The sequence below is a fragment of the Podarcis gaigeae genome (assembly GCF_964106915.1).
Source record: "Podarcis gaigeae genome assembly, chromosome: 10".
Taxonomy (NCBI): Eukaryota; Metazoa; Chordata; class Lepidosauria; order Squamata; family Lacertidae; genus Podarcis; species Podarcis gaigeae.
In genome coordinates, this window is record NC_139686.1 from 6,056,534 (window position 1) to 6,079,754 (window position 23,221).

General features: G+C 46.7%; 1 protein-coding gene across 2 annotated transcripts in view; it reads right to left on the reverse strand.

Moving 5' to 3' along the window:
• Window positions 1–8,997: 8,997 nt before the first annotated feature.
• IL15RA (interleukin 15 receptor subunit alpha) overlaps window positions 8,998–23,221 on the reverse strand; it is a 35,324-nt gene continuing 21,100 nt past the window's right edge. For both annotated transcript variants that reach the window (XM_083700843.1, XM_083700842.1), the window contains 4 exons: window positions 18,554–18,589; window positions 15,751–15,805; window positions 11,773–12,375; window positions 8,998–9,168 (listed from right to left, as the gene is read on the reverse strand). In XM_083700843.1, the coding sequence (XP_083556969.1) occupies window positions 12,204–12,375; window positions 15,751–15,805; window positions 18,554–18,589 (263 nt within the window). In that variant the 3' untranslated portion in view covers window positions 8,998–9,168; window positions 11,773–12,203. The remainder of the gene's footprint in view (window positions 9,169–11,772; window positions 12,376–15,750; window positions 15,806–18,553; window positions 18,590–23,221) is intronic.

Sequence of the window (23,221 nt, forward strand, 5' to 3'; positions counted from 1 at the left end):
TACATCTTTAAAGATTTGCCTTGAGAGAGTCTTTGAACCTCTTTTGTTGACCACCAGCATTACGCTTTCCATTTTTAAGTTTGGAATAGAGTTTGGAAGACGATAATCAGGCACTCAAACATCAAGACCAGTCCAACGAAGTTGATGTTGAAGAATCATTGCTTCGACACGGGTGATCTTTGCTTCTTCCAGTACACTGGCATTAGTTTGCCTGTCTTCCCAAGTTATGAGTAGACATGCAGAGGATTGTGCTGCTGGTTTGCAGAAGTTCCTTTCTATACTATTGTATAATTCTTTTGACCTGCTATTGAGTTTTCCCCCTTTGTGATGGGAACTTTGAGGTCTTAGGATATATGCTATATGTTCATAAGTGTACCAACCAAGCATGTACAGAGATCAGCACAGGAAGACTGACCTGAAACCATTTCGGTTCCCAAACTGACTAAATGTTTTCTCTGCAAGGTCAAAGGAAAATGGAAAAGCCTCCCCATTGTCTTTCCCTTCACAAATCCTGTCTTAAGGGTATGTCTGTGTATGAATAGGGTGGTGAGCCTGTGACTTGGCCCAGGAACTAAGTACAGTGGTGCCTCGCTAGACGAAAAGAATTCGTTCCGCAATTCTCTTCGTCTAGCGGTTTTTTCGTCTTGCGAAACAAGCCCATTGACAGCTTAGTGGATTAGCGCTACAGCTGTCAAGCGGCTTCCAGCGATCAGCTGTTAAGCGGCTTATCAGCGGAACAGCTGATAAGCGGCTTAGCGGCTTAAGAAAAGGGCAAAAAAAGCGGGGAAAAACCCACGGGGGGATGCAAGATTTTTTTCGTCTTGCGAAGCAACCCCATAGGGGAATTCGTTTTGCGAAGCGCCTCCAAAACGGAAAACCCTTTCGTCTAGCGGGTTTTTCGTCTTGCGAGGCGTTCGTCTTGCGGGGCACCACTGTATTTATCGTTTCAAAAGACTGGCCAGGCTCCCCAGGCAATCCAATCAAGTAACCTGCCAGACAGGAGATAAACAACAACAGGAGAAAAACAACATTCTAATTTCTGTTTTAGACCACCTTTTCTGTGATGTAGGTATGATGTATCTGAGGGATGGTCTTAGGTTACACCCCTTCTGTGATGTATGTATGATGTTTCTGGGGGTGGTCTTGATCTAGGTAAAGGTAAAGGGACCCCTGATCATTAGGTCCAGCCGTGACCGACTCTGGGGTTGCGGCGCTCATCTCGCTTTACTGGCTGAGGGAGCCGGCGTACAGCTTCTGGGTCATGTGGCCAGCATGACTAAGCCGTTTCTGGCGAACCAGAGCAGCGCACGGAAACACCTTTTACCTTCCCGCCAGAGCGGTACCTATTTATCTACTTGCACTTTGACATGCTTTTGAACTGCTAGGTTGGTAGGATCAGGGACCGAGCAACGGGAGCTCACCCCGTCGCGGGGATTCGAACCACCGACCTTCTGATCGGCAAGTCCTAGGCTCTGTGGTTTAACCCACAGCGCCACCCACGTCCTGGTCTTGATCTACAGGGTGGCAATTTCAAAAGTCCATATAAGGCCTTGCATGCCATTGTTCTGGGTTCCTCTCCCTTTCCTACGGTTGAGGAGAGCACCCTCTTGCAACAGATAATAAAGATCAGGCTTACTAGCTGCTTTGCTTCTCAGTATTCTCTGGTTCGCCTGTTGTTTTCTCCTACCAATAGGGAACCTAAGTAAGGACTCTATATGGGCTCTTGGATACCCCATAAGGGGGAAAAGGGCAATTTTTATTTACAACACCTTGCATCATGCTCAGCAAGCCCTTTACTGCAGCTCTAATCACCCCATGCTGGGTGCTGGGATTTGAAGACCAACATCGGGGGGGGGGGGGCTGCAGAATTTCTCCCTCTCTGTTCCAAAATTACCATCCTTGTGCATTTTATTTAAACGGCTGCGTGTGTAGAACGAGTCTTCTGTCGCCACGAGGTGGCAGCACAGCTGATAGCTGATGTGGGAAAAAGCCAAGAAGCTGAGCAATGTTTCTATAGGCAACAGCAGCCGCGAGAATATTGGTAGCCAGCTATTGGAATGGAAATAATATTCCAACAAAAAGAGAATGGTTGAGTAAACTATGTGAGTATCTGGAGTTAGCTAAACTGACGGATTTAATAAGGCACGAACCCAAAACTATGGTACAGAAACAATGGGATTGTTTAAATGAATATTTACACAAACAGGGCTCAAATACGAAAATTTGGTTGTGCTTAGGCTAACCTTGTGAAGAATATAAAGAATATAAAGATTTGATGGATTGTGAAAGAACTTAAGGAAAGGAAGTGACTGAAGAACAGATGTAAAGGTGAACTAGAAATTAAGAGATGTGTGGTGAATGCGGTCTTTTATAATATTTTAACTAGGATTTTTATATGGTAATGTTTAAAGTATAAATTTGATATTATTGTTTACGAAAAGTATTTCTTTTTGGCTTTCCTCCCTTCTTTTCTTTTCTTTTTTTTCTTCTGTAGCCTTCAGTTGGTAAATATGCAGATAATCGTGTTTATATTGATATGTATGAATTCTGTTTTGATTTTTCTTTTTTTATTTATCTTTTTGTAATATTTAAGAAAATTAATAATAAAATAAAGAGAAGCTCAGCAATGATCTCCTGAGTCCCATTGCAGTAACCCATTTTATTCTGGCACAACGCCTGCGCCAGTCACTTTGAGTTAGCATCCCTCACAGGGTTGTTGAGGATAATACTGGCTCTCTGGCAGAATATCTGAGCCACAATATTTTCAGCAGGAGTAATTTCCCAGGAAATGTGCAGCCTTCAACAGCAGCTGCAAAATCTATGCAGGAAAGCTGGTTCAGTTTACTTATTTGGGGGGTGTGCAAGTTCCTCCTTCTCCTTGCATTATTCCACCTCTTAAATTCTAGACCATGGGTAGGTAAACTAAGGCCCGGGGGCCGGATCCGGCCCATTCGCCTTCTCAATCCGGCCCGCAGACAGTCCGGGAATCAGCGTGTTTTTACATGAGTAGAATACATGTCCTTTTATTTAAAATGCATCTCTGGATTATTTGTGGGGCATAGGAATTCGTTCATTTTTTCTCTCCCAAAATATAGTCCGGCCCCCACAAGGTCTGAAGGACAGTGGACCGGCCCCCTGCTGAAAAAGTTTGCTGACTCCTGAGCTAGACTAAGGCCCGGGGGCCGGATCCGTCCCATTCGCCTTCTCAATCCGGCCCCCAGACAGTCCGGGAATCTGTGTGTTTTTACATGAGTAGAATACATGTCCTTTTATTTAAAATGCATCTCTGGGTTATTTGTGGGGCATAGGAATTCGTTCATTTTTTCTCTCCCAAAATATAGTCCGGCCCCCACAAGGTCTGAAGGACAGTGGACCGGCCCCCTGCTGAAAAAGTTTGCTGACTCCTGAGCTAGACTAAGGCCCGGGGGCCGGATCCGTCCCATTCGCCTTCTCAATCCGGCCCCCAGACAGTCCGGGAATCTGTGTGTTTTTACATGAGTAGAATACATGTCCTTTTATTTAAAATGCATCTCTGGATTATTTGTGGGGCATAGGAATTCGTTCATTTTTTCTCTCCCAAAATATAGTCCGGCCCCCACAAGGTCTGAAGGACAGTGGACCGGCCCCCTGCTGAAAAAGTTTGCTGACTCCTGAGCTAGACTAAGGCCCGGGGGCCGGATCCGTCCCATTCGCCTTCTCAATCCGGCCCCCAGACAGTCCGGGAATCTGTGTGTTTTTACATGAGTAGAATACATGTCCTTTTATTTAAAATGCATCTCTGGATTATTTGTGGGGCATAGGAATTCGTTCATTTTTTCTCTCCCAAAATATAGTCTGGCCCCCACAAGGTCTGAAGGACAGTGGACCGGCCCCCTGCTGAAAAAGTTTGCTGACTCCTGAGCTAGACTATCCATCCTCATTCTCATCAAGGGTGGCAAGGATTTTTACTTGCAAATCCCCTCCGCTCTTTCCATGCACCTCCTAAATCTGTTGCAAGAGTTGCTCCAACCTGCCAAGGAATGAGGAAAAAACGGCCTGAAAATAAATATTAATCCAAAGTCAAAGCTGAGCGGAAAGTAGCCTGCTCCCAGCAATAATTTTTGACTTCCTGTGTGAATAACTGCAAGTGCTTTGCCTTTCCTTGATTTCCCTACCAATTCTGCTCGGCTGGGGAGGGCGGGATATAAATAAAATTTATTATTATTTATTATTATTATTATTAAAAGAAAGAAAAAAATACATTTCATGGCGATGGGTAGATTTTTGTCTGGTAAAGAAAAGGAACGTACAAAACCATGAATTTAAATGTCATATTGGCCCCGTTAAACGTAATGCCTTGTTTGTCCATGAAACCTAAGTAGCTTTATTTGCCCTGTTCTTTGCAAATCCCAATAATTACAATGGGATATAGAGGTAAATTGGACACCCCTCGCGCTGATTGCAGCTTCAGGGGGGTGGTTTTCATAGAATCATCGAATTCATGTGGATCCGTGCTCTGTAACCACATTTTTGCGCCATTGTGGCCCCAGGCAACAGTGGGTGCGTGATTTTTTTGGTGCAGGCTGTAGCCATGGACATGCTATGTGATCTGATGGCGAATTTGGGGTGACCCAATGTAAAAATCCTGAGGATCCATGGGCTTTTACCTCCACCCTCCCAGGCAGCCTCCTTTATTGCTAGCGTCCCTTATCTCCCTCCTGATCGCTTGCCAATCAGCTGCTTCCCTTCAATACCCCCTTCCCTCTTTCAAAAAAGAAAAAAAAAAGCGCATGATCTGCTTTTCTCCCCTAGGCAATTCAGCTCCAGGGACCATGCATTTGCTCCATAAGACGCACAGACATTTCTGTTATGTACTGAAGTTCTCACCCTGGGCCAGCAGGGGGATACTGTAGATAGTTTTCACTCAGGTCCGCATATGCAAATAAGGGATTGAAAGTGACGTTGAGTGATTGGATAGTTACAGAAAATGGTTACTGTTGCATTGTAGCTCTATATAAGCAGGCTGGCTGAACCCTTCAGTTCAGTTCTGTTCTGGCTTGTGAATAAGCAAGAGCTGTTTGAAGAATCGCTGTGTCGTCTGATATGTTCACCCCCACAACTTAACAATTTCCCCCTAATTTTTAGGAAGAAAAAAGTGTGTCTTAATGGAGTGAAAAATACGGTAATTATTTGCTGTTGCTCAGCACAGTACCTGCTATGCTCCAGGCATGAGAAAGGATTTGCTGCAGGGCCTAAGGTTTACCTGCAAACACTCTCTGCTCTTAGGCTGCAGATCAGACCTTGCTTCCACAGCGCAGGAGGCAAAGTTTATTCCGTTCCTGAGCTTGTCAGCAAAGGCTTTCCCTCCCTGTACCTCACTCAGATGCCACAAAGCTCATAGAGACTCAAGAGCTGTGCCCTCGAGGGCAAAGGGCAGCTGCTGGTGAGACTACGACTGTTTTTTTAAAAAAATATCTTTCCTGACAGCTGTGCATACCTTACGTCCTCTGGGAAAACAGTCTGTGTTAAGGCTACGCTCTTTCTTTTTTGCTATTCCCTGCCCACCCAGCCCCAAATTCAGTTGCAACGAGAAACACACGTGGACCTGTTGCAGGGATTTATGTATAGGTTGGAGGGGGGGGTGCCCCTCCAGCAGATATCATGCACATGCAACCCACTACCAAAATCAGCACAATCGCTTTTGTGACTTGTCCCCACAAAACACTTCATCACAGTTTCTTCCTATCTATTCAAAGGGCCTTTGCTGCACGATACGAAATGTAAGAATTCACTGATAAATGGATCTATGTACTGGCTCACTGGAAATTCATATAGACATGTGAGCTCAGCTACCCAGCAGCCCCTCTGCCTGAGTGATAATCCCTGGCATCCTGATACCTGAGTGCCAGACAGGTAGCCATTCCAGAAATACCAAACCCAGATGAAGACAAAAGGGTGTGATGAACTTGGCTGGGAAATAAAAAGTAAAGGTAAAGGTACCCCTGCCCGTACAGGCCAGTCTTGACAGACTCTAGGGTTGTGCGCCCATCTCACTTAAGAGACCGGGAGCCAGCGCTGTCCGCAGACACTTCCGGGTCACGTGGCCAGCGTGACAAGCTGCATCTGGCGAGCCAACGCAGCACACGGAACGCCGTTTACCTTCCCGCTGGTAAGCGGTCCCTATTTATCCACTTGCACTTGGAGGTGCTTTCGAACTGCTAGGTTGGCAGGCGCTGGGACCAAACGACGGGAGCGCACCCCGCCGCGGGGATTCGAACCGCCGACCATACAATCGGCAAGTCCTAGGCGCTGAGGTTTTACCCACAGCACCACCCGCGTCCCTGGCTGGGAAACAGGGAAATGTAAATATCTCTTTTGTTACACTTGATGGGTGTTTGGTGGAGGGCAAGGGGGACCATGGGGCAGGGTCCAGGATGCTCAAATTCCTGCCACCAGACCTCCCCTTTCATGATGTAACCGTGATGTATTAGTGATGTAGTTTGGGGGGGGTGCAACATGGGGATTAGCAGCTAATAAAAGTTTGGGCTCTCTTTTGTTTGGGGCTTCCATCTTGTTCCACCCTGTGGCAGGTGGGAGTCCTGTCGCGACAGTCTTTGATAAAGACCAAGCCTACTGGCTGCTGTTTTTGCTCTGGTATTCCTGGCTGGGGTCCTTGTTTTTTGTCCAAGGGAGCCCTCGGATTTCTCCGTTAACAGACCCACAAACTGAAACTCCTTGCAGCTGTGCCACTTTAAAATGTATCTTGTGTTTTTTCCCCCCATCTTGTATTTTTATGTTGTGAACCGCCCTGATTCCATTTTTCCAATTAGCTTCTCTCCCAAAAGAACAGGTGGCTTCTCTTTTGCTATCTCTGTCCTTCTGGCTGTTTTAAGAACTGCCAGCAAGCAAAAGGGGCATGAATAATAATAATAATAATAATATCATCATCATCATCATCATCATCATCATCATCATCATCTGTATACTGCCCTATTCCCGCAGGTCTCAGGGCAGTTACAACATAAAATCACAATACGAAAACACAATACACATAATTAAAATAAAAATGACAGCAACCAAATAACACACACCACAACACATTTTAAAAGGGCCCTGGACACTGCTTGATTCAAGTCAACTTTTAAAGTAATATGCAGATGGGTCTTGAACTTGTTTTGTAAAGTCGTTTTGGTGCTGGAGAAGCAGCCCCCACACCCCGAAATCTCCAATACAATTTGATGAAAGCAAAGTTATTAAAAGGTGGCTTTGAAAGAGAGGTAGATTTTGGGTACACTTTACAGAAACTGAACACCCCCTCTCCCCATGTTCAGAAAGGGTCTATGAGAGACACACTTAAATGAGTAATTTAAATGCTAGACAGTCCATTGGTTTTAGAAGTCTTTAATTGGTTAGCAGTTCTTGGGGGTGGGGGAAAACCCACAAGATTTTCACAGAGGCACTGAGACCCCACCATGTCATCTCCCCCTCAGAGAAACAGTTTGGTTTCTCCTCCTAATGGCCGGCTCTGTGTATCCATCTACTTCTCTTAACCATGAAATATGCTTTAATGCAACTCGTTCGGTGATTTTAAATACCAACTTGTTTTATCGAGAGTTCTTGGCTAAGAGCTGGATGCATGGGACGGGGGGGGGGCAGTTTTAGAACTGTAACACTGGAAGGGGGACCCCCCAAGAATCATCCAATACCAACCTCTGCAAGGTCTCACGACACCCTTTCTTGTATGCCCCCGCCCAAAGCATAGCTGTCAACCGTCCCGTATTTGGCGGGAAAGTCCCTTATCCCAGCGCCGTGTCCCACTGCTGTCCCTTATTGATGATGTCCCTTAAATTTCCCGGGTTTCAAAGGAAGCAGCTCCTCTCCCTCCCGGCCAGGGAGGAGGGAGGCTCCAACTGGGTTGCTTGGCTGCCCATCCCGTCCCCCTCCGGCCTCTCACCAGCCTCAGCCCCCGGGAGTCCCTCCCTGCCGAGACTGAGGAGCCTTGAGAGGAGAGCGAGGGCAACCATAGAGAAAGCAGTTCAGAGAGAGGAGGCGGAGGTGCAGGCAGGTGTTCCAAGGGCTAAGCATAGAGGGGGAAAGCGGAAGAAGGACCGCAAGGGCTTCTCCCGTAGATTTGTAGTGGTAGACTAGCATAGATGGTCTGATCTGCGGGTTTATTTGGGCACTATCCCCCCCCCTTCCTCCCGCCCCACCTGATGGAACTGAGAGCTGCAGATGGAGCACGAGAGAAAAGATACAGAACTGCAGCAGCATCTTTGTAGCTTGGACTTCGTTTTGCGCGAAAAGTGGTTGTGCTTGTAGTTATTTAATTGCAGTGTTTCATCAGCTGGTGTCTTGAGCAGCAACCTCTGGAAACGGAGGGCTAAAAACCGGAGCTGCTCTCCCAAATTATCTGGTCCCTTTTAACTTCGCATTTCAGCTGGTTGACTAAAACCCCTTATTTTGGCTGCTGATCCCTTATTTTTGAGGCTGCTGGTCCCTTATTTTCAAATCTGTAAGTTGACAGCTATGCCCCGAAGCAAAGAGCTCATTTGGGTATGTGCCCATTGGGTCATTAGGCTTTCTTGACCCTTATGAAGAGCATGAGAAGAACCCCACTGGACCAGAAGAATGACCTACCTTAATTAGCACCCTATTAAACAACTAGACACCTATTGGGAGCCCATAAACAACAGGACGTGAGGACAACAGTGCGCTCTCTCCATATCTGAACCCCAAATGCTTTGGTATTCGGAGGCAAGCTGCCCCTGATCCTGGGGGTAAGCGTACAACCAGCCATGACTAGTAGTCACTGATAGCATCATCCTCTGTGGACCTGTCTATTCCCTTGAAAATCTGCCCCCTTAGAATGAATGGGGCATCAATGTCTTTTTTTTTAAAAAAAATAATTTTTATTAACCGGCCAATCAAATCAAATTAAATCACATCACATAAATTCCGAATTACAAAGCCGAATTTTAAATTTTGTTGGGGGGACCCATACTTCAAGATCCGATGTCAATTGCACCCTTAGCCGGAATGACCCAAGACGTCGCAGCCGCCTTGACTTCTTCCGTTGTCTCTCCAGCTTCAAATCTGAGCCCAGCCACGTGTTCCCAGGGCCGTTGAATGTTTTCTTCCAGCTGAGGAATCTTCTTTTCTCCCTCGACCTCTCTGGCGCGCTCATCCCACCTGAAAGAGGGAACGGAGGTCGTCAAAGCAAGCCGCGAGGAAATCCGCCGCCATTTCTCCTGCCTTTCCGTTTCCTTTAAAATGATTCATTAACCGGAAAAAGGTGCAACAGTAACAAAAACAAAGGAAACGAACAATAAAATCTAAACCGTAAAAGCGTCATGGCTGGGAAGGGCGAAAATACAAAGCGAGAACGCAGCCCAAAAAGGGACGGTGAAGTATTAACTCATATGAAGATTCCCTCAAACTTTTAGAGTATCCTCCACTATATCCACAATTGCAGACCAACCTGTTTCTCCAAACCCTGATTTAGCCCTAACTCTGGACATACTGTAAGGACGTGGGTGGCGCTGTGGGTTAAACCACAGAGCCTAGGGGTTGCCGATCAGAAGGTCGGCGGTTCGAATCCCCGTGACGGGGTGAGCTCCCGTTGCTTGGTCCCTGCTCCTGCCAACCTAGCAGTTCGAAAGCACGTCAAAGCGCAAGTAGATAAATAGGTACCGCTCCAGCGGGAAGGTAAATGGCGTTTCCGTGCGCTGCTCTGGTTCGCCAGAAGCAGCTTAGTCATACTGGCCACATGATCCGGAAGCTGTATGCTGGCTCCCTCGGCCAGTAAAGCGAGATGAGCGCCACAACCCCAGAGTCGGCCACGACTAAACCTAATGGTCAGGGGTCCCTTTACCTGGACATACCACAGTAGGTTCTCCTTGTGTCTAAATCCATTCCTAGAAATACTACAGCTCTCCTCTAAGGAGGCCTCACCCTGAGCCTAGACAGATGCCTGTCTACATCTTAAAACTTTCCATTTTGCCCAAGCCGAAGAGCTGACAGTGACTGCTGAACAATCTCATGGGTGAACATCTGGAACCTCCAGATTAATTACTTGTTAAGTGGGGAAAACTTAAGCAACACCCCAGAGGCATCTCTCCAAAAGCCCTTGATATATATAAATATTAGAAAAATTACGCAACATGATGGATGGCGGAACGTTGAACAGATGTGCAGGAGCAGATATGCGTGCCAGGCGTGTCCCAAGGGCCTTGGCTGAGGGTATGTGTGTGTCTTCTCAAAACACACAAAGTCCTATTATTTGGGACACTGGCACGATGGCAGCAGGAGTGCCTGGCCACCAGCTTAGAAGGCTTTAAAGGAATAATTATTGTTGTTATTGTTGTTATTATTATTATTAATCCACGAGGGTGGTGTACAGCATTAAGAGCACTAATTAATTACAGTGGTGCCTCGCAAGACGAAAAGAATCCGTTCCGCGATTCTCTTCGTCTAGCGGTTTTTTCGTCTTGCAAGCCCATTGACAGCTTAGCGGATTAGCGTTACAGCGGTCTAGCAGCTTCTAGTGATCAGCTGTTAAGCATCTTATCAGCTGTTAAGCGGCTTAGCGGCTTAGGAAGAGGGGGAAAAAGCGAAAATAACCCGCGGGGACTCGCAAGATTTTTTCGTCTTGCGAAGCAACCCCATAGGGAAATTCATTTTGCGAAGCGCCTCCAAAACGGAAAACCCTTTCGTCTAGCGGGTTTTCCGTCTTGCGAGGCGTTCGTCTTGCGGGGCACCACTGTATTATTGTTGTTGTTGTTTATTTATACCCCACTCATCTGGCTGGGCTTCCCCAGCCACTCTGGGTGGCTCCCAACAGAATAAATCTTCATCACCATCAAGCGAAAAAACATCAAACATTGAAAGCTTCCCTAAGCAGGGCTGCCTTCAGAAGTCTTCTAAAAGTCAGATAGTTGTTTATTTCCTTGACATCTGATGCGAGGTCATTCCAAAGTGCGGGCGCCACTACCGAGAAGGCCCTCTGCCTGGTTTTCTGTAACCTCACTTCTCGCAGTGAGAGAACCGCCAGAAGGCGCTCAGCGCTGGACCTCTGTGTCTGGGCTGAATGATGGGGGTGGCCAAGGCTGTTTAGGGCTTTAAAGGTCAACACCAAGACTTTGAATTGTGCTTGGAAACATACTGGGAGCCAATGTAGGTCTCTCGGGACTGCTGTTATATGGTCTCACCAGTCTAGCTCCATGGGACAGAGGGATAATTTTCTGTGGAAAAGAATGAATGAATACAAAACAGGTGGCAATGACCAGCAATCCATAGGAAAATATTTTAGTCTCGCAGGATCTGAAAGGTCAAACCCAGACACCTGTTAGTTGGGCTCTTATTACTGTTGGTTTGCACAAAGTTTGCGGAGAGATTAGACGATGCCCGGGATTTATAGTGTATTCATTCTGAATTGTTTGTAGCTAGGGGCAATATGTGACATTGAGCCTGGTGTATTTCCCCTATTAAACCCTTCACTGGGTGGGGGGGAAGGCGTGATTGTTTTCTGCAGTGGGTTTATTGTATAATGACAGCAAACCCACTTCGCTTGCGCCACCAGAATGGATGGAGCTACACCTGCGAATTACCAAAGTCCCTCTTCTCCAACGGAAAACCTTCCAAAACCAAAACTTTTGAACTTTAATTTGATTCCATTTGTAAGGGGCTCAATCAAAACCACAGGGCGGGTTTGAGAGATTCACTTTGAATCAAATTTCTCCGCCACCTCTAACAGCAGCCAAATAAAACATGGGAAAGGGTTATATTTCAGCTCACCTTTCTTTCTCAGAGCCCCCAGTGGGATCCAGGTGAAGTGTCCATCAATCTTCAGTTCCTCCTTCTCAGCCTCCTTTGAATCTTCTGATCATCGGGGGACGTTGTTCTCCAGTTTTTCCAACTTCTTAGTTTTCCTTTTCTCTCTCTCTCTCCGCCTCTGGCAAGCTCTGGGAGACAGACCGGGACAGACTGCAGTCCTTGTACGGACACATCCACTTTGTTTGCAACCTGGGTACATAAAATGTCGGCACCTAGCCGCAGCAGAATTCCTAGGGATGAATTCCTAGGAAACGCTTCACAACGAGGGAGTGGCTCCATCCCTAGTCCAACTACATGCACCAGGGATTTCGAAACTTGCTTCTCCCTGAGTCTGCCAGTCTCCCAAGACTGCTTCCCCCTCTCCAAGTTCTTAGGGCGGCTTGGTTTTGGGCTCAGCCGCTGGAGGGAGAACAGTGAGGCGGCAACATCCGAACCCCTTCGTCGGTGGGTCTCAGGTCATCGGGGCTGCCGGCTGCCGGGGGCGCCTGGTCTCCTGGTTCCGACCTCTCGGCAGCCATGGGGATTTGCTCTTCCAGTGGAATATCCGCCTGTCCCTGAACAGAGCTGCAGAATGGGGGGGGGAACAAAACAGGAATGAGGACAGATGCAAAACTTGGGGGCTATTAGGAAACCAGGCGGAGGGCCTTCTCAGTGGTGGCGCCCGCCCTCCTATCAGATGTCAAGGAAAGAAACAACTGCCGTATTTTTCGCACCATAGGACGCACCGGACAATAGGACGCACCTTGTTTTAGAGGGGGGAGAACAAGGGAAAAAAATTCTTCTGCTCTCTGCCCAGCGCCCCTTCAGCAAAGCGGCAGGAAGCGCTGCGCAGAGAGTGGGAGAATTTTCCCCCTTTTGTTTTCCCGCTCTAAAACAAGGTGCCGTTTAAGGTGCGTTCAGGCGGCTACCTTGGAAGCCTGGAGAGCGAGAGGGGTCGGTGTGCACCGACCCCTCTCGCTCTCCAGCTTCAGCGAAAGCCTGCATTCACACCATAGGACGCACACACATTTCCCCTTCATTTTTGGAGGGGAAAAAGTGCGTCCTATGGTGCGAAAAATACGGTATCTGACTTTTAGAAGACATCTGAAGGAAGCCCTGTTTAGGGAGATTTTTAATGTTTGATGTTTTACTGTGTTTTTAATATTCTGTTGGGAGCCACCCAGAGTGGCTGGGGAAACCCAGCCAGATGGGTGGGGTATAAATAATAAGTTGTTGTTGCTGTTGTTGTTATTGTTGTTGTTATTAATCAAACCCCCGAGGAAATCCGCCATAGGCCTCAAAGGGGTAGAGACTGCAATTTAAAAAACCATGTATTTCTAATGCAAAAACCAAAGGCCTATTTATTTATTTTTAATCTACTGTATTTATTTATTTACAATCTCCAGAGGCTGGCGGGCTCTTGTCCATGGGGTCACGAAGAGTCGGACACGACTAAACAACTAAACAACAAATCTCCTGTTGGAAGCCGCCCAGAGTGGCTGGAGAAACTCAGTCAGATTGGCGGGGTATGAGTAGTAAATTATTTATTTATTATTATTCATTGCATTTACATTCATCCTTTTTTCTCCTAGGAGTTCAACATGCGACACAAGGTTCGAACCTTCCTCAACCAAACCGCACAACAACTCCGTGAGGCAAGTTAGGCTGAAAGATGGTGCTTGTTGCAGTGTGCTCCGTAGCTAAGTGGAGACTTGAACCCTGGTCTTCCAGGTCCCAATCCGACACTCGATAACCACTGTACTAAAGATAAAGGTAAAGGAACCCTGACAGTTAGGTCCCGTCGTGACCGACTTTGGGGTTGTGGCGCTCATCTCGCTTTATTGGCCGAGGGAGCCAGCGTACAGCTTCCGGGTCATGTGGCCAGCATGACTAAACCGCTTCTAGTGAACCAGAGCAGCGCATGGAAACGCCGTTTAACTTCCTGCTGGAGTGGTACCTCCCGAGCAACGGGAGCTCACCCCAGCGTTGCGGGGATTCAAACCGCCGACCTTCTGATCGGCAAGTCCTAGGCTCTGTGGTTTAACCCACAGCACCACCCACGTACTACTGAGCTTCTAATTCACTCCCTTTCCTCCATGCATATTTCCACACTCTACTTCTTCCACTATCTATTACAGATAAGAAATCACTCGTCTTAGATGCCAATACGAGCTACAAGAAAGGAGATTTCGACTCAACATCAGGAAGAGCTTTCTGACAGAAGAGCTGTGTGACATTAGAATAGATTCCCTCAGGAGGTTGTGGACTCTGCTCCCTTCGGGGTTTTTAAACAGAGGTTGGATGGCAATTATTATTATTATTATTATTATTATTATTATTATTATTATTATTTCTAACTGCTCATCTGGCTGGGTTTCCCCAGCCACTCTGGGCGGCTTCCACTGAATATTAAAAACAATACAGCATCAGACATTAAAAAATTCCCTAAACAGGGCTGCATTCAGTTGTCTTTTAAAAGTAAAATAGTTGTTTATTGCCTTGACATCTGAAGGGAGGGCGTTCCACAGGGCAGGCGCCACCACCGAGAAGGCCCTCTGCCTGGTTCCCTGTAACCTCACTTCTCGCAGGGAGGGAACCACCAGAAGTCCCTCGGAGCTGGACCTCAGTGTCCGGGTTGAACAATGGGGGTGGAGATGCTCCTTCAGGTATACAGGACCGAGACCGTTTAGGGCTTTCAAGGTCAACACCAACACTTTGAACTGTGCTTGGAAACGTACTGGGAGCCAATGTGGGTCTTTCAGGACCGGTGTTATGTGGTCTCAGCGGCCGCTCCCAGTCACCAGTCTAGCTGCCGCATTCTGGATTAATTGCAGTTTCCGAGTCACTTTCAAAGGTGGGCCCATGTAGAGCGCATTGCAGTAGTCTAAGTGGGAGATAATCTGCCATGGAAGCTTTAGATTCCTGCATTGCAGGGCGTTAGAGTAGATGACCCACGGGGTCTCTTCCAACTCTACGATTTTAGGATTCTATCCATTGTGCTCAGCACTGTTGTTAGAAAAGCGGAATGCAACTATCAAGTCAAAATCAAAACAGATTTCCCTGGAGGGAGTGAAGGAGGAGTTTAAGAGGTGCTACTCAGTGAGAGCTGGACCATAAAGAAGGCTGATCGCTGAAGAATTGATGCTTTTGAATTCTGGTGCTGGAGGAGTCTCTTGAGAGTCCCATGGACTGCAAGAAGATCAAACCTCTCCATTCTGAAGGAAATTAACCCTGAGTGCTCACTGGAAGGACAGATCCTGAAGCTGAGGCTCCAAGACTTTGGCCACCTCATGAGAAGAGAAGACTCTCTGGAAAAGACCCTGATGTTGGGAAAGACGGAGGGCACAAGGAGAAGGGGATGACGGAGGACAAGATGGTGGGACAGTGTTCTCGAAGCTACCAGCATGAGTCTGACCAAACTGCGGGAGGCAGTGGAAGACAGGAGTGCCTGGCGTGCTCTGGTCCAGGGGGTCACGAAGAGATGAACACGACTAAACGACAAAAACAACACTCAGAAGGTTGCATGCAGAAGGTTTAGGTCCCAGCATCTCCACTTAGGAGATGTTGCCTAAAGCCCTGGAGAGCTGCTGCCAGCCACTGTGGGCAATACTAGATGGGCCAATGGTGTGACTCTGCAGAAGGCTGCTTCTTAAGCTCCTACGAATTGCTTTGAACTGCATTGGGCAGCTTGCAATTCCTGAATTGCACTGCCCATGGGTTCCAGGCCCAGGGATTGCTCAGTCGGTGGAGCGTGTGTCTCTTAATCTCAGGGTTACGAGTTCGAATCTCACATTGGGCAAAAGATTCCTGCATTGCAGGGGGTTAGATTGAATGACCCTTGTGGTCCTTTCCAACTCCACAATTCCATTATTCCATGAAATGTCCATGTCTCCACTTGACCTTGCCAAAGGTTGCCTCCACTTGCAACCACTAGGGGGAGGAGCCAAGCGAAGAACTTACCGCCATCTTCTACGGTACCAGAATGCAAGACATCCTGCTAGGAGCACCACTAAAACTAAAGAAGAAAAACAAAGTTAATAGTTAGCCATATGATAACCTAAAGGCCTTGGCCTTCTTCCCAGCTTGCTTGTCTCTGAGCTGGCCCTAGGTAAAGGGACCCCTGACCGTTAGGCCCAGTCGTGGCTGACTCTGGGGTTGCGGCGCTCATCTCGCTTTACTGGCCGAGGGAGCCAGCGTACAGCTTCCGGGTCATGTGGCCAGCAGGACTAAACCGCTTCTGGTGAACCAGAACAGCGTTCGGAAACACCGTTTACCTTCCCACCAGAGTGGTACCTATTTATCTACTTGCGCTTTGACGTTCTTTCGAACTGCTAGGTTGGCAGGAGCAGGGACCGAGCAACGGGAGCTCACCCCGTCGCGGGGATTTGAACCGCCGACCTTCTGATCAGCAAGTCCTAGGCTCTGTGGTTTAACCCACAGCGCCACCCGAGTCCTGTTGTTTCTTTAATAAAACTCTGCAAAAGGTTCTGATTCTTCTTTAAAGGCACAGTTGTCCTTATCACATAGTCTGTGTGTCTGGGAGATAAATTTTCAAAGACAATGGAGTACACTTCCAGGGTGACCAAAGTGACCTCCCTGGGGCACAAGCCTGGGTGGTGTGTCTGGAGGGTCCAAGGATGCCCAGACGACAAGACCCCCCTCTCAGCTTGGCTGATGTGGTCCAAAGCATAGCAGAGCAAGACGTTTGCCACCAGCTTGGCTGCAGGAGTTGCTGGAAGGAGGCGAACAAGCTGTCGTCCAACCATTTTAGGATTTGTGGAGGGTTCCATGGCACATCCCAGTCTGGTCAATAAATACTCCGGGATGGTGGAAAGCAGGGATGGAGTATGGCTGAGATGGGTCAGATAAGTCTTCCTGAAGGAGCATCTCCACCCCCATCGTTCCATCGAACCGCCGACCTTCTGATCGGCAAGCCCTAGGTTCAGTAGCCTTGGACTTCTTCCAGCTTGCTTGTCTCTGAGCCGGCCCTAGTTATCGGCTACTGCAATGCCATGGAACAACAATGTCCCAATTTTCAGGAGATGATCAAAGATCAGCCATGGAATGCTCACAATTAAGGCAGCTTCTAGGGAGGAAGTGCAAGGTCACTCTGGGAAATGCCTAATGCAGGGTTTGTGGGGAATTCTGAGGTGCAGAAAGTGGGGGGGGGGGAGTAAGCATTTAGGGCATAGGTTTGGGGCAATGGAAGCATGGAGTGGAAGAAAGCAGAGACCAACGAGTCAAGGGAATGGAAGACAGACTTCACCATGATAATAATACAGTGGTACCTTGGTTTTTTGGGACACGGGTGGCACTGTGGGTTAAACCACAGAGCCTAGGACTTGCCAATCAGAAGGTCGGCGGTTCGAATCCCCGTGACAGAGTGAGCTCCCGTTGCTCAGTCCCTGCTCCTGCCAACCTAGCAGTTCGAAAGCACGTCAAAGTGCAAGTAGATAAATAGGTACCACTCCGGCGGGAAGGTAAACGGCGTTTCCGTGTGCTGCTCTGGTTCACCAGAAGCGGCTTAGTCCTGCTGGCCACATGACTGTACAGCTGTACGCCGGCTCCCTCAGCCTATAGAGCAAGATGAGCACCGCAACCCCAGAGTCATCCACAACTGGACCTAATGGTCAGGGGTCCCTTTACCTTTACCTTGGTTTACTAACTTAATCCATTCAGGAAGTCCGTTCTTAAACCAAAGCGTTCTTAAACCATGGCAGACCATAGTAGAGTGGGGGACTCAATTTACAAATGGAACACACTCAACAGAAAGCGGAACATGTTCTACTTCCAAGGCGAAGTTCACAAACCAAAACACCGACATCTGGGTTTGCAGCGTTCTTAATCCAAGTTGTTCATAAACAGTGATTTTTTTTCTAAAAAAAATGTTTAGTTGTAGTCTCATTTTGACTGAAGAACACCACCATTTTATAGGCCAACATTAGGGGCAGCCACAGAACTGATGATTCACTGTGCTAGATAAAACTATTTTTTTTTAGTTTCTTCTCCCGTTAGATTCACAAAATGTTTAAGGGTATGCGTACCCCTGCGTACCCCCAGGAAAAGCACTAATAATAATAATAATAATAATAATAATAATTTCTTTTATTTATACTCTGCCCATCTGGGTGGGACAGAATGGTATTTATTGATCTATTCATTTAATCTGCATACCACCCTATACTCGTAGATCTCAGGGCAGTTCACTACATAATAATAATAATAATAATAATAATAATAATAATAATAATATAATTTTATTTATACCCTGTCCTTCCCGGTTCAGAAAACCGGGTTCAGGGCGGCTAACAACAAATTCAAAACACTTAACTGATGCAACAAAAAACAGCATAAAATACAGTATAAAACGTGAATAACAATAAATTCAGAATTCAAAAATCAATTAAGGGGGAAAATCCATTCAATAAACATTAGATGATCACCAGGGCTTTCTGGCTAAGTTAGCCCTATTTGGACCAGCGAGGAGACCAGGGGAGAATTAGCTGTGGGAGCGGGTAATCTTCATAAAAAGGGGAGGGAAGGAAGGGAAGGGAAGGTAATATATATATAAAAAACACAAAATGTATAAGAAAAATAAGAAAAGAGACCACCCTATAGCCCCTTGAGTAAGAGGGGCGTTCCTGCGTCTCCTCTATTGGTTTGAACTAGGAAGACAAGACTAGAATTCTAATTTAAGAATTTAAATCCGTCTTGTATGGTCACATGACTGATAACAATCCACAAACCCTCCATAATTCCTCACCTAGGCAAGGTACTCCGATCCTCAAGGGGAGGGAACCTGAAAAAGGAAGAATAAAGAACATTACATGCAAAAATGCCTGGTTCTTTCTTTTAGCAAATACTTGTAGTCCCACTTAAATGTATTTTGTAATTCTGAGCAAGTGCAAAGATTTGTGACAGAACACAGAAGTAGGTATACTGGTGTAACAGTTTGAAATTCTTTTAAGTTTCTAGTCCTTAAGGTTGGGAAACAGGTTTAGGTGGTGTTATGTACTGAGTTGAATAGGATCCCTAAAGCTTCCCTAAACAGGGCTTCCTTCAGATGTCTTCTAAAAGTCTGGTAGTTGTTTGTTTCTTTGACATCTGGTGGGAGGGCGTTCCACAGGGCGGGCGCCACCACCGAGAAGGCCCTCTGCCTGGTTCCCTTTAGCTTGGCTTCTCGCAGGGAGGGAACCGCCAGAAGGCCCTCGGCGCTGGACCTCAGTGTGTGGGCAGAACGATGGGGGTGGAGACGCTCCTTCAGATATGCGCATGTTCCATATGAAAAAGGCTTTTTTGTGGGGTTGGGGTTGTTTTACCAGAGAATCCCACCAGCATACAACTCCCACCTGCTGTATGCAGTGGTTCAGCCCAGTCCCAGGCTAACACCCCAAACTCCCCTCTCAAAGAAATCCGCCTTACTGGGAATTAAATCCCACTGGAATGAACGGGGCTGACATCTGAAGGAACCCTTTTACGATCAAGCTGCAGATATTGCAGACTTCTGCTAGGTTTCCTCGCTCCCCGCCCCCTGGGCCTGAAGATGGAACGGGTTCAAAAGGGAGGGGCAAAAATGCTAAACGAGTTTGAAATAATTGTGTGCTCCCTTCCCCCTCCCCACAAAAATGCTTTGCTTACAGGAAACGTAGCAGGGTTGCATGGCAACCGCTGGAGACAGCTGTGCATCTCTGTGTGGCTGATGTTGCCGTTTTTTATATATAAGTGCATGCAAGAGCCCTGCTGGATCAGGCCAGAAGCTCATCCTGTTTTGTTAAATCATTTATATTAATTTTCCAATAAAAAACATCCAATTAACATATCAAATCATAATCCAATTAAAATAAAAAACTAAAATAAAAAAGACCAAATTATCATCCAAATTATAATTATTAATTTTTGGGGACTTCCCATAGTCTGGACCTTGAAGCATAGCTCCAAACCTCAATCCTGCCTCTCCTCATTGCCTCCATATTTCCACATCTCAATTTTAACGCTTTAAAGTTCTACGTCTCTGGATCTCTGATTCTCAGTCATGTCAGACATCATATATCCTTTCATCCATTGAGTACAGCCTTATTTGTATATCTATCTTTTTTCCAACTGTCTTTAGCATCCTGCTCTCAAAGTAACCATCAGATGACTGAAAGGAAAGTTTGCAAGCAGACCTTCAACCATGACATGCTATTGAGAAGGAGACAGAATGCAGATATCCTGCATGCTCTCTCGAAAGGACAGAGGAAGCAGACCTTATACTCTCAGACCATAGGTCCTTGTAGTTCACGTTTGTCGGCACTGAGGGGTAACAACCCTTCGTGGTCCCAAGGATGGTTCTCTCCCAGCCCCCACCTAACAAACTACCCAAACGACCGAAGAAATAAATAATAATAATAATAATAATAATAATAATAATAATAATAATTTATTTATAACCCGCTCATCTGGACACTAAAATACAATAACCTATTAACCATTAAAAGCTTCCCTAAACACGACTGCCTTCTGATGTCTTCTAAAAGTTTGATAGTGGTTTTTCTCTTTGACATCTGGTGGGACGGTGTTCCACAGGGAGGGCGCCACCACCGATAAGGCCCTCTGCCTGGTTCCCTGTAACTTGGCTTCTCTCAGTAAGCGAACCGCCAGAAGGCCCTCGGCGGTGGGCCTCAGTGTCCGGGTAGAACGATGGAGGTGGAGACGCTCCTTCAGGTATACAGGACTGAGGGACAAATGTCAGGTTCTGTACTGGGGCAGGAATAACCAGATGCACAAATATAGGATATTGGGGGGACGACACACCTGGCTTGCCAGAAGTGCGACTGAAAAGAATCAAGAGGTCTTAGCGGGCCACAAGCTGAACATGATTCAACAGTGTGATGCAGAAGCAAAAAACCGCTATTCTAGGCCATTTCACCTGAAGTATAGTGTCTCGATCAAGGGAAGTCATAGTACCACTGTTGTCTTCTTCTTCTTCTTTGGCGATCACTCGTAGCCGTGTAAGATTGTCTTCCATAAACACGGTTTTAACAATGAGTCCGTAAGTGGCTAAGGAGGCCAATTCTGGATCCACACGTCCTTCTACAGTGGGGACATTGGTTCCCGGGAGGGAGTTGATCACGGTGTGGAATTGCCAAGCATGCCTTCCTCTTAGCACGTTTCTCCCTTGCGTCCTGAGTTCGAGTGTCTTCAAAACCCATGACACCTTTGGTAAAGGCTGTTCTCCAACTGGAGCGCTCGCAGGCCAGTGTTTCCCAGTTGTCGGTGTGTACACTACATTTTTAAAGATTTGCCTTGAGAGAGTCTTTGAACCTCTTTTGTTGTCCACCAGCATTACGCTTTCCATTTTTAAGTTCGGAATAGAGCAGTTGCTTTGGAAGACGATCATCAGGCATCCACACAACATGACCAGTCCATCAAAGTTGATGTTGAAGAATCATTGCTTCAACACTGGTGATCTTTGCTTCTTCCAGAACACTGGTATTAGTTCGCCTGTCTTCCCAAGTGATGTGTAAAATTTTTGGAGACACCATTGATGGAATATTTCAAGGAGTTGGCCTTGGACAGACCACATGTGGAATACAGTTGGGCGAGGGAATAATAATAATAATAATAATAATAATAATAATAATAATAATAAATATTACTGTGTCCAGTTCTGGGTGCCACAATTTAAGAAGTGTATTAACAAGTTGGAGGGTGATTAGGATGATCAAGGGTCTGGAAACTAGGCCTTATGAGGAATGGTTGAGGGAGTTTGGGTGCTGGTCTGGAAAAGAAGAGACTCAGAGGAGCTATGATAGCCATTTTCAAATATCTGAAGGGACGTCACTTGGAAGAAGGAGCTGGCTTGTTTTCTGCTACACCAGAGGGTAGGACCCGAACCAATGGGTTCAAATTGCAATAAAGGAGATCTGAACATCTGGAATCACTTTCTGACAGTAAGGGCCGTTTGACAGGGGAACGAATAGCTCTCCTTCTGTGGAGGTTTTTCAGCAGTCTGTGGCAATGAGGGGAGCAGGGGTCTGCAGGGAATACAGTATGTGTGTACTTTTTTCTCCTCTGCCCCACACTTAATTATGGTTTTAAACCGCAATTATTATTATTATTATTATTTATTTATACCCCGCCCACCTGGCTGGGCTTCCCCAGCCACTCTGGGCGGCTTCCAACAGAATATTAAAATACAATAACCTATTAAACATTAAAAGCTTCCCTGAACAGGGCTGCTTTCAGATGTCTTCTAAATGTCTGGTAGTTGTTGTTCTCTTTGACATCTGGTGGGAGGGCGTTCCACAGGGCGGGTGCCACCACCAAGAAGGCCCTCTTCCTGGTTCCCTGCAACTTGGCTTCTCGCAGGGAGGGAACCACCAGAAGGTCCTCAGAGCTGGACCTCGGTGTCCGGGCTGAACGATGGGGGTGGAGATGCTCCTTCAGATATACCGAGGCCGTTTAGGGCTTTAAAGGTCAGCACCAACACCTTGAATTGTGCTCAGAAACGTACTGGGAATTTTGAAAAACCTGGATGCAAAGGAGCTATTGTTCAGGTCCCGCAACAAAATGTTGCAGCACGCCATCAGTCCCCAACAGAAGTGCTCTTGTTCAGGGTTCCAGCCAGCCAGTCGCCTCTTCCTTGAGGATATAGCAAGCGGTGAGGGGCTCAAGCAAGTCATCTCACCCCGTTTTTATTTTCCAACTTGCACTGTGACTCTTGGATTCCAATCCTGTCGCCATGCAGGAAGTGAGTCCATCCCACGCACATTGAAAGCATGTGATTTCACCCAAAGAATCCTGGGAACTGCAGTCTGATAAGGATACTGGGGACTGCAGAAATGGAGGTATGGTGTAGATCTGCCTTGGGGTCTCCTTTCAGAGAAATTGGATTCAGTTCTCATTTAAAGGCAAATCGGCCAAATCCACACTTTCCAAAGCAATATGGTGAACTGAAAGACAGCTGTCCGTCAAAATTTGCACTTTCCTGAATGTTGCAATGCAGTTCTGCATTTTACCAAAGTGAACGTATTATGGGGAAATGTGCGTAAAATTAATATATTATTGAGAAGTGAATTATATCAGAGGAAACTGCTTACAAGGATATGTTTACTGGGAGAAATTCACACCCAAAACGCTGGTGAATTTTCATGAGGATTTTTTTTTTAAAAAAATTGCGAATTGCTGTAGAAATGCGGAGAACTGAATCTAAGATTGGAAAAATGAGAAGCTGAGTAAATGGAAAAATCCTTCCATCCCTAGCGGCGAGTTCAGCATTAAAGGGAGCTGGTGGATAGGGGAGCAAGAACTCCGAACTCTATGGATGCTTCCAGACCACCCACTATTGAGCATTCGCCCTGATTTCAGCGAGGTTAGATGAGATTGCATCAATGCAAGTTCAATCACTTTCCTTATCCCAGGGCAGGGAGAGTCCAATTGGGGGGGGGGG